Source organism: Salvelinus namaycush, chromosome 4 (genome assembly GCF_016432855.1).
Source record: "Salvelinus namaycush isolate Seneca chromosome 4, SaNama_1.0, whole genome shotgun sequence".
In the NCBI taxonomy this organism is placed as follows: domain Eukaryota; kingdom Metazoa; phylum Chordata; class Actinopteri; order Salmoniformes; family Salmonidae; genus Salvelinus; species Salvelinus namaycush.
Window position 1 is genome coordinate 37386616 of NC_052310.1, and position 15747 is coordinate 37402362.

The following is a 15747-nucleotide window of genomic DNA, read 5'->3' on the forward strand; positions in this document are numbered from 1 at the left end:
TGCTAGGCCTAGAGTGCATTCGAAAAGTATTCAGACCCCTTTAGTTGATTTCAGATTTTGTTACGTTACAGCCTTATTCTAAAATGGATTAAATAGTTTTCCACATCAATCTACACACAATACCGCATAATGAAAAAGCGAAAACCGTTTTTTTGAAATTGTAACAAAAAAAATTACAATGTAATATCTTAAGTATTCAGACCCTTTTCTAGGAGACTCGAAATTGTGCTCGGCTGCATCCTGTTTCCAATGATCATGCTTGACATGTTTCTACAACTTGGAGTCCACCTGTGGCAAATTCTATTGATTGGACATGATTTGGAAAGGCACACACCTGTCTATATACAGGTCCCGCAGTTGACAGTGCATTTCAGAGCAAAAAAAACAAGCCATGAGGTTGAAGGAATTGTCCGTAGATCTCTGAGACAGGATTCTGTCGAGGCACAGATCTGGGGAAAGGTACCAAAACATTTCTGCAGCATTGAAAGTCCCCTTCAATTAAGTAGAAACATCTCAAGGATGATCAATGGAAACAGAATGATCCTGAGCTCAATTTCGAGTCTCATAGCAAAGGAACTGAACACTTATGGAAATAACGCATTTCAGATTTTATATTTGCAATAAATTTCATTTAAGTCAGTTTTAGAATAAGGCTGTAACGTAACAAAAATGTGGAAAAAGTCAAGGGGGATGAATATTTTACGAAGGCACTGTATGTAAACTCAGCCAAAAAAATAAATGTTCTCTCACTGTCAACTGTGTATATTTTCAGCAAACTTAATTAACACGTGTAAATATTTGTATGTACATAAGATTCAACAACTGAGACAAACTGAACAAGTTCCACAGACATGTGACTAATAGAAATGGAATGTGTCCCTGATCAAAGGGGGGGGGTCAAAATCAAAAGTAACAGTCAGTATGTGGTGTGGCCACCAGCTGCATTAAGTACTGCAGTGCATATCCTCCTCATGGACTACACCAGATTTGCCAGTTCTTTCTGTGAGATGTTACCCCACTCTTCCACCAAGGCACCTAGCCCTCATCCTCCGATCCAACAGGTCCCAGACGTGCTAAATGGGATAGAGATCTGGGCACTTCGCTGGCCATGGCAGAACACTGACATTCCAGTCTTGCAAGAAATCACGCACAGAACGAGCAGTATGGCTGGTGGCATTGTCATGCTGGAGGGTCATGCCAGGATGAGCCTGCAGGAAGGGTATCACATGAGGGAGGAGGATGTCTTCCCTGAAACGAACAGCATTGAGATTGCCTGCAATGACAACAAGCGCAGTCCGATGATGCTGTGACACACCGCCCCAGACCATGACGGACCCTCCACCTCCAAATCGATCCCGCTCCAGAGTACAGGCCTCGGTGTAACGCTCATTGCTTCGACGATAAACGCGAATCCGACCATCACCCCTGGTGAGACAAACCGTGACTTGTCAGTGAATAGCACTTTTTGCTAGCCCTGTCTGGTCCAGCGATGGTGGGTTTGTGCCCATAGGCAACGTTGTTGCCGTTGATGTCTGGTGAGGACCTGCCTTACAACAGGCCTACCAGCCCTCAGTCCAGCCTCCCTTAGCCTTTTGAGGACAGTCTGAGCACTGATGGAGGGATTGTGCATTCCTGGTGTAACTCGGGCAGTTGTTGCCATCCTGTAGGTATGATGTTCGGATGTACCGATCCTGTGCAGGTGATGTTACACGTGGTCTGCCACTGCGAGGACGATCAGCTGTCCGTCCTGTCTCCCTGTAGTGCTGTCATAGGCATCTCACAGTACGGACATTGCAATGTATTGCCCTGGCCACATCTGCAGTCCTCATGCCTCCTTGCAGCATGCCTAAGGCATGTTCACGCAGATGAGCAGGGACCTTGAGGATCTTTCTTTTGGCATTTTTCAGAGTCAGTAGAAAGGCCTCTAGTGTCCTAAGTTTTCATAACTGTGACCTTAATTGCCTACCGTCTGTAAGCTGTTAGTGTCTTAACGACCGTTCCACAGGTGCATGTTCATTAATTGTTTATGGGTCATTGAACAAGCATGGGAAACAGAGTTTAAACCCTTTACAATGAAGATCTGTGAAGTTATTATGATTTTTACGAATTATCTTTGAAAGACAGGGTCCTGAAAAAGGGACTTATGTTTTTGCTGAGTTTATACGTACATGCATACACTACCGGTCAAAAGTTTTAGAACACCTACTTGTTCAAAGGTTTTTCTTTATTTTCTACATTGTAAAATAGTCAAGACACCAAAACTATGAAATAACACATATGGGGGTGGGATGCACCAATATGGATTAACTCTTAAATTGGGTTAAAAGGTTTATCTATTTTTCTTGTTGCACAACATTTTAAACCTAGTTTTCAATGAATCCTAGTGAAATTAAATACTTCCTCTAATCTAAGTTTAGTTTTCACTTTAAACCTCAATTAAATTTAAGCCTGTTGCTCAATGAATTAAAAATATATCAATGTAGATTGGAGATTAATTCTAAACTGAGGTGGTTTAACTGATAATATTTACTGTGGAGAGACCAAAACTAATTCCTCAGAGAATAATTAGACAAGTTGAATCATGTTTAGTTTTCTGATAATTAACTAATTATCAGTAGGCTATTTACGTGCCCATTTTGTACAACAATTGAATTGGGGCTTATGATATGCCCAGCCTTGGTACGAAAGGGCCTGATAACGATAACATTGTAGTGAAGTAGCATTAACGTTAGTTTTAGTTTTAACGTGCATTATAGGCATTGATATTTACCAGTTATTTATGCTTACTAAATAATGGTGGGTCAAGTTGTCCGTCGTCGTCATCGTCATAGGGGTTATAGAGAGGAGCAAACTGCTGGGAAATCTCACATCTATTCTGGGTGATAGGATCAATTCCCTTGGAGGCTCCGGTCAGAAATAGCCCACGCTTCTCCTCCGCCGCATCGTTTTTGGCTTTCGCTTGTAATTTTTTTCCAGCACTGTTTCATGTGATTTGGGTCCCTCTTTAAATCTGTGTTGATCCATTACATTTGTTGCATAAAATGGCCCAGGTGTCGGTCTTCTCTTTGACAGCCGTGTTGTCTGTCTTTTTATCCTCCAGTACGTTACAAAATACCTCCATCAGCCCCGACAAGAGTTTTTTTCCCCACTTGCCGAGAAATCTGAACTGCTTTGACGTGCCATGATCAGCGGACAAATAATGGCTAAATAACGTTAAGTAATGACAATAATAAATAACAGTGTATGCTAGCTAGCTTGGTTTATAAACTAGCTAGCTACAGTAGCTAACGTTAGCTAAAGAATTAGTTCTGTCTAGTACTGGCAAGATTTTTTTCAAAATCAGCCAACCCATGACAACCTTTCACAATGGAGATGCAGTAGTTCTAACGTTACATTGTTATTATCTTATCAACGAACAGCAATTTGTGGCCTCATTTGTCAAGTAGGCTAGTTACTTGGTTTCAACGCACGAAATACCTCATATATTGGTGTAACAGGTCACCAATCATAGTTTAAAACTGTTAATTTTAAATCTGGATCAATGGATCTATGATTAAGTGGTGCAACACATCTGATGAATTATAAAACCTAGATTAGCTCAAATCCATATTATTTTACCCATGAAATCATATAGTAACCAAAAAAAAAAGTTTAATAAATCTACATTTGAGATTCTTCAAATAGACGCCCTTTGCCTTGATGACAGCTTTGCACACTATTGGCATTCTCTCAACCAGCTTCATGAGGTAGTCACCTGGAATGCATTTCAATGAACAGGTGTGCCTTCTTAAAAGTTAATATGTAGAATTTCTTTCCTTCTTAAATGCGTTTGAGCCAATCAGCTGTGTTGTGACAGGGTAGGCGTGGTATACAGAAGAAAGCCCTATTTGGTAAAAGACCAAGTCCTTATTATAGCAAGAACAGCTCAAATAAGCAAAGAGAAATGACAGTCCATCATTACCTTAAGATATGAAGGTCAGTCAATATGGAACATTAAGAACTTTGAAAGTTTCTTCAAGTGCAGCCGCAAAAACCATCAAGCGCTATGATAAACCTGGCACTCATGAGGACTGCTACAGGAATGGAAGACTCAGTTACCTCTGCTGCAGAGGACAAGTTCATTAGAGTTTACCAGCCTCCTAAATTGCAGCCCACAGAGTTCAAGTAACAGACACATCTCAACATCAACTGTTCAGAGGAGACTGCATGAATCAGGCCTTCATGGTCCATTGCTGTAAAGAACTCACTACTAAAAGGACACCAATAAGAAGAAGAGACTTGCTTGGGCAAAGAAACACGAGCAATGGACATTAGACCGGTGGAAATTTGTCCTTTGGTCTGGAGTCCAAATTGGAGATTTTTGGTTCCAACCGCCGTGTCTTTGCGAGACACGGTGTGGTTGAACGGATAATCTCCGGATGTGTATTTTCCACCGTAAAGCATGGAGGAGGTGATGTTATGGTGTGGTGGTGCTTTGCTGGTAACACTGTCGGTGATTTATTTATTTAATTCAAGGCACACTTAACCAGCATGGCTACCACAGCATTCTGCAGTGATACGCCATCCCATCTGGTTTGCGCTTAGTGGGACTATCATTTGTTTTTCAGCTGGACAATGACCCAACACACCTCCAGGCTGTGTAAGAGCTATTTGACCAAGAAGGAGAGTGATGGATTGCTGCATCAGATGACCTGGCCTCCACAATAGCGACCTCAACCAAATTGAGATGGTTGGGGATGAGTTGGACCGCAGAGCGAAGGAAAAGCAGCCATCAAGTGCTCAGCATGTGGGAACTCCTTCAAGACTGTTGGAAAAGCATTCCAGGTGAAGCTGATTGAGAGAATGCCAAGAGTGTGCAAAGCTGTCATCAAGGCAAAGGGTGGCTACTTTGAAGAATCTCAAATATATTTGGATTTGTTTAACACTTTTTTGGGCAACCATTCTCTTACTCATTGTGGACTGACCGGCACCGGACGTCCGCGGACATTGAAATTTGGTCAGTCCGCAGACGCACAGACGCCTGGACCACAGATGACTGGACAGGCCTTAAATTTGTCCGGATCTTCTGAACCAATCATACACGTATATGTTTCACAAGTTTGGACAGTACAGTAGAGCACAGTAAAGAAAATGTATGATAGTTCAGATCAGTACATTGCAGTACATTAGATCACAGTTGAGTACAGTAAAGAACAGTAGCATATAGCACGCTAGAGTAGAGTTCAGTACAGTACACAGAGCATACTAGAGTTGAGTACACTATAAATGGGGGGGGGTTGATACAGTTAGAAATCGGGGTATTATCTTGACAATATCATATTGTATCATTTTGACAATATCGCAATATTATGCATTAGTTGGCCTTCACCTAAACCAAAATTCCAGTATTTTCCTTTCAAGATTATTCTTTAAAAATTAGGTAGGCAATTTGTTTTCAGCACTTTTATTTCTATGACTGATCAAAATGAATTTTCTCATGGCTCTCTTGCTCCTCTGCAGCAGACATATGGTGAGCAATATGGTTTTGACCATCGAATCACAATACATAGAGAAATGTGAGAATCGCAATACAGATCGTATCGGCACCTAAGTATTGTGATAATATCATATTGTGAGGTCCCTGACAATTCCCAGCCCTATACTGAACTTTACTGTACTCTTTTATGTCCAAACTTGTGAAACAGACATCTATGACTGGTTCAGATTTGGTCCGGTACAACCAAATTTGGTCTTGTTTGGTGGTGGAGCTCGTTAAAATAATAGCCAGTGTGTAGAATAATACCCAAATATGCGAAGGAGGATATAACATATTTCTACCTTTTGTATCTATTTAGGATATATTACCATGAACAGAATGACATTCATATCCATCATTTTGCATTTCTGTGTAGTACAGATCAGGGACCCATGATGAAATTCTGTGGAATTGCCCATATAGTTATTAAAACCAGTATACACTAACCCTACAATAGGCCTAGTTATAACAAACATGTAGCCAATCAAATGTCTTTAGTTTTTTTTTGGGGGGGGGGGGGGGGGGGGGGGGGCTTCAACAACATCTACACCAGGCCTGGGCAATTATTTTCCATGGAGGGCCACAGAATATATTCCAGGCATCGCGGGTCAGAATCATATTACAGGATTCTACATCATGTGTATGACTGTGTTGGCAGATATATCTACTGTAAATCACATCCAGATAAGCTACTTATTTTACTTTTTTTAACATGCACAGAAATTAACTATATCCATGTTCTCCTTTTGATTGGTATTGTCATTATTAAACATGCAATGAACTACACGGAGGGAAAAGTACACTGCATTCAGCACAAGAAAGAGAGCTCAACATCACATTTATACTACTCAATCAGTGTGAGGAGTGAAGTCTTTGATGGGCATTGACTAGAGCAGTGAAGTCCGGTATAGTTTCTGATGTCACTATGCGCAGGACTGCTGAGAGGTGAGTCAGTAAGAGATTATCTGTGCCTTGACTTGTTATATTTCATCACTGAAAATGTCTGTTCACATACATAGGTTGACCCAAACAGTACAAACATTAGAGCATGACTCCTAATCTTTGTATTGTTCGAGAGATGCATGAAACCTTGTCAGTGACATTGTTTTGAATAGTTCTCCAATCACTGCATCAGACTGAAGATGGATAAGCTCAAGTTGCAGGTCAGTGGGAGCGTTATCCACATTGAAGGTGAAAGGAGAGGAAACCAACAGCATGTAATTTTCCAACACTTTGAAATCATCAAAATGAACAGAAAACTCACCGCTCAAAGCACACAGAAGCGATGTATACTTCTCCCACTGGTCATCTGATAGGGAACAGACTAGTAGTGTCAGAAGGTGGGTGAGATTGTTGGCTTCTACTTGGCGGGTCAGGAGGAGTAATTATCCCTTGAAGGCTTTGACAAGGCTGTACATCTGATGTGCAAAAAGGCCCTTCCCTTGTAGTTTGGAACTCAGTTCATTCATGAGGCCATGATGTCCACTGTGAAGGCAAGATCAGCCAACCATTCTTTATCTTGCAGTTGAGGGGGATCCACATATTTTCCTTTCATTTGTAAAAACTCAGCAATCTCCGACTTCAGGTCACACACCCTTTTAAGCACCTTTCCCAAACTCAGCCATCTCACGTTTGTGTGGTAGGGGAGATCTACATGACCCAACTCTGTCTCTTCCAAAAGTGAGACAAACTGCCTGTGGTTTAAAGATTTTGCTCTTATGAAGTTGACCACTTTAGTGACTGTATCCACAACATGGTTCATTTTCAAAACACGTTTACAGAACACCTCCTGATGAATAATGCAAAAGGCCAACGTTTTTCCTGTCAAGTTTGGGCACCCATCAGTGGTCACACTGGATAAACTTTTCAAAAGCTGGGACTGAGTTGGCACACTCTTATTAACCTCCAATAAATATTCCCCTGTGGTTGTGGTCTTCATTGACTGCATTGAAGCAAGCTCCTCTGTAATTTCAAAGTCTGGGGTTATGCCTCGTAAGAACATCAACAACTGTGCCGTGTCACGTGCATCACTGCTCTCATCCAGGGCCAAGGAGAAGTCCTTTACCTTGTCTTTCACCTGTTGTTCCATATTCTCTGCGATGTCCTCAACACGCCGTGTCATTGTTCGTCTTGACAGGGAAACATTTTCAAATAGCTCTTTCTTGTCGGGGCAAAGTATTGCTGCAGAGTCAATTAAGTATTCTTTAATGAATTAGCGAATGGTTTGTTATGTTTAGCAATTTTATTGGACAGTACATAGCTAGCTCTTGCAATTCCATGATTTGCTGAATGCAGTTTTGTGAAAAGTCATTTCTGCTTTTGCAACTGAGAAAGCAACTCTTTCGATGCACTTGCCCTCTGCTCAGAATACATATTCCTATATTTCTCTGCATGCTTCGCCTGGAAGTGTCGAGACAAGTTGTAGTCTTTCAAGACAGCGATGCTCTCTTTGCACACTAAGCACACAGCTTTTCCTGAAACCTCAATAAAGAAATATTTCGATGTCCACTCTTGCTGGAACACCCTACATTGATGGTCTACTTTCCTTTTCTTGTGTAGACTAGGCCCGGGTCGGATTCAGCACCAAGGACAGCGATCGGAATTCCTGCGATTTGACAGTTAGGTCCAACAGATGAAAGTGTAAGATGCTATTATTTTTACAAAATGATCAAGGAAAAACAATAACTTGATGTCCCTGAACATACTTCCTACAGTCACTGACACTTTTCATTCAATGGGAATCGTACATAGGCCTACTGAGTCCAAACTTTTCACAGAAGCTGCATGGACAAAAATAATGTCCAATAAAAAATAAATAAAAAGAGGAATGTATGTTGACAGTTTTGCTCATTTTCCTATTTTAATAAAACAATACCAATTAGGCTACCGTGCGCCTCCGCTGGTAAAAATCAATTACGTTACTGCTAAGACAAGCTTTTGGTGTGTCTTAAATATCACCAGTAGCGCTGCTTGAATTTGGCACACATTAAGGGCACACCTCAAATATTTCCACCCCTCAGCGCAAGCGAGCTGATATAAGGCAGGTAAATTACCAATCTTGGCACCAGGGTTGGAAAATAGCAGAGCGCTGGAGTCTAAATTTCCAAAGAGCGCCCGTTTGACACTAGTACCGCCTTAACATCAGCTGATCCCCTAATGTTAGATTCTGCCAAATAGGTCACAAAACACCATAACTTGTGATCTCAACACAAAGCCTGTATTTGTTTCATGTGTGTAATTTAAGAAAACAACACGAACAACTTACAGTCAAAGAGTCCATCCAAATGCCCAAATTCAACGTCTGGAGTAGGGAAAAACATTTAACGTTTCAATGTCACTGCACACAACTACACGCCCACTAAAAACATGCCCAGTGTTTACTAGTTGAATGTACATTATGGCTCACATTAAAAGTCTGTTCTAAAAACAATAGCCTAGTATCCATAAGACACCCATAACTCAGCAGTCATGACAGGCAGCCTAATAATAGCCAGAGTGAAAAAACCCTTAGAGGGAGAGAGGCTCTTAAAATGTTGGCACAACACTGAAAGTGATACAAGGTGTTTGGAGTTGTAGCGCTCATATAAAAAGGTCAGTATTAACACAGTAATTATGCCAGTAGATTTTTTTTAAACACAGCTCTTATTCCTAACTGGGCTTACTTTGCAATTCTGTTCCAACCCATCCAATTGTCATTGTACTGCTTACACTGTACTTAGGGTTAGGGCTAGGGTCCGTGGTACTCCATAGTTATTGCAAGGAAATACACAGTAATAAGAACATGGTAATCTAAAGTGTTATCAAAGATTCTATTGGATGCTGAAGTTGTAGGAGCAGCCGAAGCAATGACCATAACAACAAGTAGTTTGCCAAATATGCCTCTATGATCATCAAGTTTGCCATTCTAAGTTGAAAGGGTGATGAAAATGATGAACCAACAGCTATTAGAAGGGAACTAGGATAGAAACAGGTTTATTGAACACAGGATGAGAAACTTCAACAAAACTCTAATTCAAATCATCTACAGTCTACTCCAACAACATGTCGGTTTCACTTTGTACATACTTACTATGATTGGCCTACAGGCTATACCTGTCAAGAAAATGCTTCCAAATCCTTCTCACTGGACCCATACACAATAGCAGATACAGTGCCTTCAGAAAGTATTCATAGCCCTTGACATATTCCACATTTTGTTGTGTTACAGCCGGAATTCAAAATGGAATATATAGAAAATGAACAAAAATGTAAAACGCAACAATTTCATATAATGAAATCAGTCAATATAAATAAATGCATTAGGCTGTAGGCTTTCACATGACTGGGAATACAGATATGCATCTGTTGGTCAGATTCCTTAAAAAAAAAAAAAAGTAGGGGCGTGGATCAGAAAACCAGTCAGTATCTGGTGTGATAACAATTTTCCTCATGCAGCACGACACATCTCCTTCGCATAGAGTTGATCAGGCTGTTGCTTGTGGCCTGTGGAATGTTGTCCCACTCCTCTTCAACGGCTGTGCGAAGTTGCTGGATATAGGCTTGAACTGGAACACGCTGTTGTACACGTTGATCCAGAGCATCCCAAACATGTTCAAAGGGTGACATGTCTGGTGAGTAAGCAGATCATGGAAGAACTGGAACATTTTCAGCTTCCAAACATTTTACAGATCCTTGCGACATGGGGCCATGCGTTATGTTGAAACAGGAGGTGATGGCGGCGCATGAATGGCACGTCAATGGGCCTCAGGATCTTGTCACAGTATCTCCGTGCATTCAAATTGTCATTGATAAAGTGCACTTGTGTTCATTGTCCTTAGCTTATGCCTGCCCATACCATAACCCCACCATGAGGCACTCTGTTCACAACAGCAAACCGCTCACCCACACGAAGCCATCTTCCCGGTACAGTTGAAACCGGGATTCATCCGTGAAGAGCACACTTATCTGGCATGCCAGTGGCCATCGAAGGTGAACATTTTCCCACTGAAGTCAGTTATGACGCCGAACTGCAGTCAAGTCAAGACCCTGGTGAGAACAGCAAGCAAGCAGATAAAATTCCCTGAGACAATTTCTACACAAACTGTCATAAACTATTCGGTTCTGCAAACCCACAGTTTCATCAGCTGTCTGGGTGGCTGGTCTCAGACGATCCTGCAGATGAAGAACCCTGAAGTGGAGGTCCTGGGTTGGCGTAGTTACACGTAGTCTGTGGTTGTAAGGCTGGTTGGACGTACTGCCAAATTCACAAAAACGATGTTGGAGGCGGCTTATGGTAGAGAAATTAACATTAAATTATTTGGCAACAGCTCTGCTGGACATTCCTGCACACTCCCTCAAAACTTGAGACTTCTGTGGCATTGTGTTGTGTGACAAAACTGCACATGTGTGGCCTTTTGTCCCCCAGCACAAGGTGCACCTGTGTAATGATCATTCTGTTTATTTAGCTTCTTGATATGCCACACCTGTCAGGTAGATGGATTAACTTGGCAAAGACAAAATGCTCACTAACAGGGATGTAAACAAATTTGTGCACAACATTTGAGAGAATTTTTTTTTGCAAATGTATTGAAAATGAAACACAGAAATGTCATTTACATAAGTATTCACACCCCCGAGTCAATATGTTAGAATCTCCTTTGGCAGCAATTACAGCTGTGAATCTTTCTAGGTAAGTCCAAGAGCTTTGCACACCTGGATTGTACAATATTTGCACTTTATTCATTTTTTAATTCTTCAAGCTCTGTCAAGTTGGTTGTTGATCATTGTTAGACAGCCATTTTCAAGTCTTTTCTAAGATTTTCAAGATGATTTAAGTCAATACTGTAATTAGGTCATTCAGGAACATTCCATGTCTTCTTGGTAACTTACTCCAGAGTATATTTTCCCTTGTGTTTTAGGTTATTAGCCTGCTGAAAGGTGAATTTGTCCCCCAGTGTCTGTTGGAAAGCAGACTGAACAAGTATAAACTAGTCCTATGAAGTGGTACTCAGCGATGTGTTGGATTTGCCCCAAACATAACGCTTTGTATTCAAGTTCATTTCTTTGCCACATTTTTTGCAAACAAGATGCATGTGTTGGAATATTTTTATTGTGGAGTAACTATAATGCTGTTATAACTATAATAATGTCTATTTTCAGGTCTCTCCTATCACAGCCATTTAACTCTATTTCAAGGTCACCATTGGCCTCATAGTGAAATCCCTGAGCGGTTTCCTTCTTCTTTGGCAACCGAGTTAGGAAGGATGCCTGTATCTTTGTAGTGACTGGGTGTATTGATACACCATCCAAAGTGTAATTAATAACAACTTCACCATGCTCAAAGGGATATTCACTGCTTTAATTATTTTTACCCATCTACCAATAGGTGCCCTTTTTGCAAGGTATTGGAAAACATCCCATGTCTTTGTGGTTAAACCTGTGTTTTAAAATCACTGCTCGACTGAAGGACCTTATAATTTATCTGTATGTGTGGGCTACAGAGATGAGGTAGTCATTTAAAAAAATCATGTTAGATACTATTATTGCACACTTATTATGTGATTTGTTAAGCACATTTTTACTCCTGAGCGTATTTAGGTTTGTCTTAACAAAGGGGTTGAATAGTTATTGACTCAAGACATCTCAGCTTTTCATTTAATTAATTTGTGAACATTTCTAAAAACTTAATTATTTGACATTATGGGTTATTGTGTGTAGGCCAATGACCCAAAATATCAATTTAATACATTTTTAATTCAGGCTGTAACAATATGGAAAAAGTAAATGGGTGTGAATACTTTCTGAAGGCAATGTATATGTTACCCATCTGAATGTATGAGAAAAATGTATTATTTATGGACAAACATTTACAACAAAAAAACAGACTTATCTCTATATTAAAAATATATAGTTTTTTTTTTACAAAATAGTGGACTTCTATGAGAATTTAAAGCCCCTAGGTGAAAGTCAAAACAGGCACGCTAAATCTCCGCCTCCACTCCTTAGCTATGTCACAATGTTTTCAAGTAGTCTAGGCCATGATGCTAGACTACTATTACTACCATTTTACAGCAAGCTGCAAGACAGAATGATCGATGTAACCCAACGTCCCAACAAATCGTTGTTTCCCCAAATCACTGTTACTGCAATGATAGAGGCTACAAACATGATCAATCTTGATGGCTAAAGAGGCCCATGCTGTGGTTGTGCTCATACGTGAAGTAAGGTAGGTTACTTACGACGCTATAATAAAGACTACCTGACATATCGAGGGCCCAGGGAACACAAATTCAAAGCGGCATTGTTGAATACATTGTAACCAACACATGAGGACAACATTCACATTAGTTACAAAAAAATAGTGTAGCAGACACCGTGTTTCAAGCTGTCGCAGGCGCAGCAACTCACATCTTCAAAGAGCGATCCAACGTTGGCTGTCACGAGCAGTATTCCCGAGCCTGCTGTCACCTTCCCCGCCATAACTCTTTCAGAATCAAAAGTGTACCGGACTTTGACTGTTTTAGAATTTAAAGTAACACAAGTCGTTAAAGGTTTAAGGAGGCTGATTCGGTTAAAATACTGAGGAAAATACTGCAGCCAGGTTTGTGACCGCTCTGCTCGCTCATACTAGCAAGGCTCGTGCATCTAGTTGCTTGCTGAAGGTCTGCTGATGTTTTGCCTACTTTTTCACATTAACAGCCATCGTAAAAGTTTCCGTTTTAATCCATAGCGACTGCTGGCCTCTGGTTCATTTCAACGTGGAGTGTTTTTCCCTGGCTTTTGCAGTGAAAAAGTCTTACTCGTAAACCGCGACTCAGTCAGGACCATTGCCTTGATTGTTTAGAGAGGATAGGCTAGAGTCCTTCACTGTCCTGACGTCACCAAGCGAATGGAAAGATGGAGCTTTTTTAAAAGGGCAACGCACCACTAGACACGCCGAGCAAGAGATTGCCTTTCAGAGCGCTTGACTTGTTGTTGCTCAATAAAAACAAGTCACCTAAAATGGGGGGAATATAACTGTCCTACCTAAACAATTTAATGCCCTATGTATGAAACTTCTGTCATGACAATCATAACAAAGACAGGTTATTACTGACCTTCTGTAGTGACACAGAAGCTACATGATAGAAACTGTGCTGGTAAGCTTATTAGCAAGATGAAAGCACTATAGTCAACACCGTACCTAAAAACGGGGTTGTTATTAGAAAATGCAAGCAATTGGTGTTGCAGCTGCAGTGTGCTTGAGTCAGTGCAGGAGATATGAATGGCCTACATACATTTTTATTGCAGATTACACTATCTTTACTGTTCTTTTCTAAACCAGTAGTTATTGTTGACCTGATAATAGATACGTTGTTTGTTTTCCAATTTACATATATGCCTAGATAGCATTGAGTAGCGTATATAGGCTACCATAATTTCTACATCTACAAGCTGGGAAATTGAAACGTTTACCTCTTTAAGAGACCAGTGCCTCCCATACCACTTCATTGTATGAATTTGGTGGGGCCCACCTGACTTTTTTCTTTTCTTCCAAAGTTATCAAAGTGGTTAGAGGCCTTTTTATCTCTAATCGTCATTCAGTTTTAAGATGGTTTCTCAATGCTCATTCAAAATGAAAAGACAACAAGTTTGTGAAGGCCTTGCAACCTTCATCTTACTAAATTGCCCATGACATAAAAGTGATTTGCTGTAGTCCAATAAGACTTTACTGTTACACGCCATTACCTCCCCTAATGGTCTGGAGGAACAAGTGAGGTCACAAATTGGCCTCTTCGCTCAAATAGTTCTCGGCTGGCAAGAGGTTAGATACATGAGAACATACAAGAACCAATCAGGAAAGGCCATATTTTGTGAGGAGATGACAAGATGGTGGAGGCATGATCCAAAGGGGAGGGGAGATAAGCAAACGGGGACACGGTGGAAGTTCCTTAATGTTTTGGAGTGTTTCCACCTTTGGGGGTTGTGGGATAGTGGGGAAGTATACATGGCTCATTGAGTTTTGTGAAGAGAGCAAGAAGATTATCACCATAAATTGTTCAGTGTAAACAGCTGTGTCTGGCAGTGTGTGTGTGTGTGTGTGTGTGTGTGTGTGTGTGTGTGTGTGTGTGTCAATGACTGTATATGAATGGACAAAGCCACTGATCACATGACACCATTCATTTTTATGTGAAGACTCAATAGCACATTGAAGCCAAATTAAAACTGTCCAGATGGTGTCAAATGGAGACAGAACTCACGCAGATGGCGCTAATCCAGGAAGTGACGTTGCAGGCTAGCTCAATGCTGCTTCTCATTATTTTTACCCCCTCAGCCCTTGCGCAATCCACTTTCCCTCGAGGGAATCCCCGTCAAAACCGGATGCAGTTTGATTGCCATCTTAAGTGGAAGTCCAATTCACTAATGTTGCTCCCTCGGCCCTCAATTTAGAAATCAAGGGAGTGATTGAACAACTTTGGTCACTTGCGGGGTTGATATGACCCACAATTCAATGCAAACTGTAGTCACATGTCAAACTCTGGTGGGCATGAAGTGTCAAATGTAATCAACAATGCTGCAATTTCAGCATGTCAGAAAAAAGTATGTAGCTAGCTTGCTAAAAAAAGTATTGGGGTCACTTAGAAATGTCCTTGTTTTTGAAAGAAAAATAAATAAATAAATTGTCCATTAAAATAACATCAAATTGATCAGAAATACAGTGTAGACATTGTTAATGTTGTAAATGACTATTGTAGCTGTAAATGGCTGATTTTTAAAGGAATATCTACATACAGTTGAAGTTGGAAGTTTATATACACCTTAGCCAAATACATTTAAACTCAGTTTTTCACAATTCCTGACATTTAATCCTAGTAAAAATTCCCTGTCTTAGGTCAGTTAGGATCGCCAGTTTATTTTAAGAATGTGAAATGTCAGAATAATAGTAGAGAGAATGATTTATTTAATATTTTATTTCTTGCATCACATTCCCAGTGGGTCAGAAGTTTACTTACACTCAATTAGTATTTGGTAGAATTGCCTTTAAATTGTTTAACTTGGGTCAAACAAAATGGGTAGCCTTCCACAAGCTTCCCACAATAAGTTGGGTGAATTTTGGCCCATTCCTCCTGACAGAGCTGGTGTAACTGAGTCAGGTTTTTAGGTCTCCTTGCTCGCAGACACTTTTTCAGTTCTGCCCACAAATTTTCCATAGGATTGAGGTCAGGGCTTTGTGATGGCCCCTCCAATACCTTGACTTTGTTGTTCTTAAGCCA

At 40.6% G+C, this 15747-nt stretch overlaps 1 protein-coding gene across 2 annotated transcripts in view; it reads right to left on the reverse strand.

Annotated features, from left to right (window-relative positions):
- LOC120046491 (inositol polyphosphate-5-phosphatase A-like) overlaps nucleotides 1-13329 on the reverse strand; it is a 197177-nt gene extending 183848 nt beyond the window's left edge. For both annotated transcript variants that reach the window (XM_038991773.1, XM_038991772.1), the window contains exon 1: nucleotides 12902-13329. In XM_038991773.1, the coding sequence (XP_038847701.1) occupies nucleotides 12902-12973 (72 nt within the window). In that variant the 5' untranslated portion in view covers nucleotides 12974-13329. The remainder of the gene's footprint in view (nucleotides 1-12901) is intronic.
- Between the last annotated feature and the right edge of the window lie 2418 nt (nucleotides 13330-15747).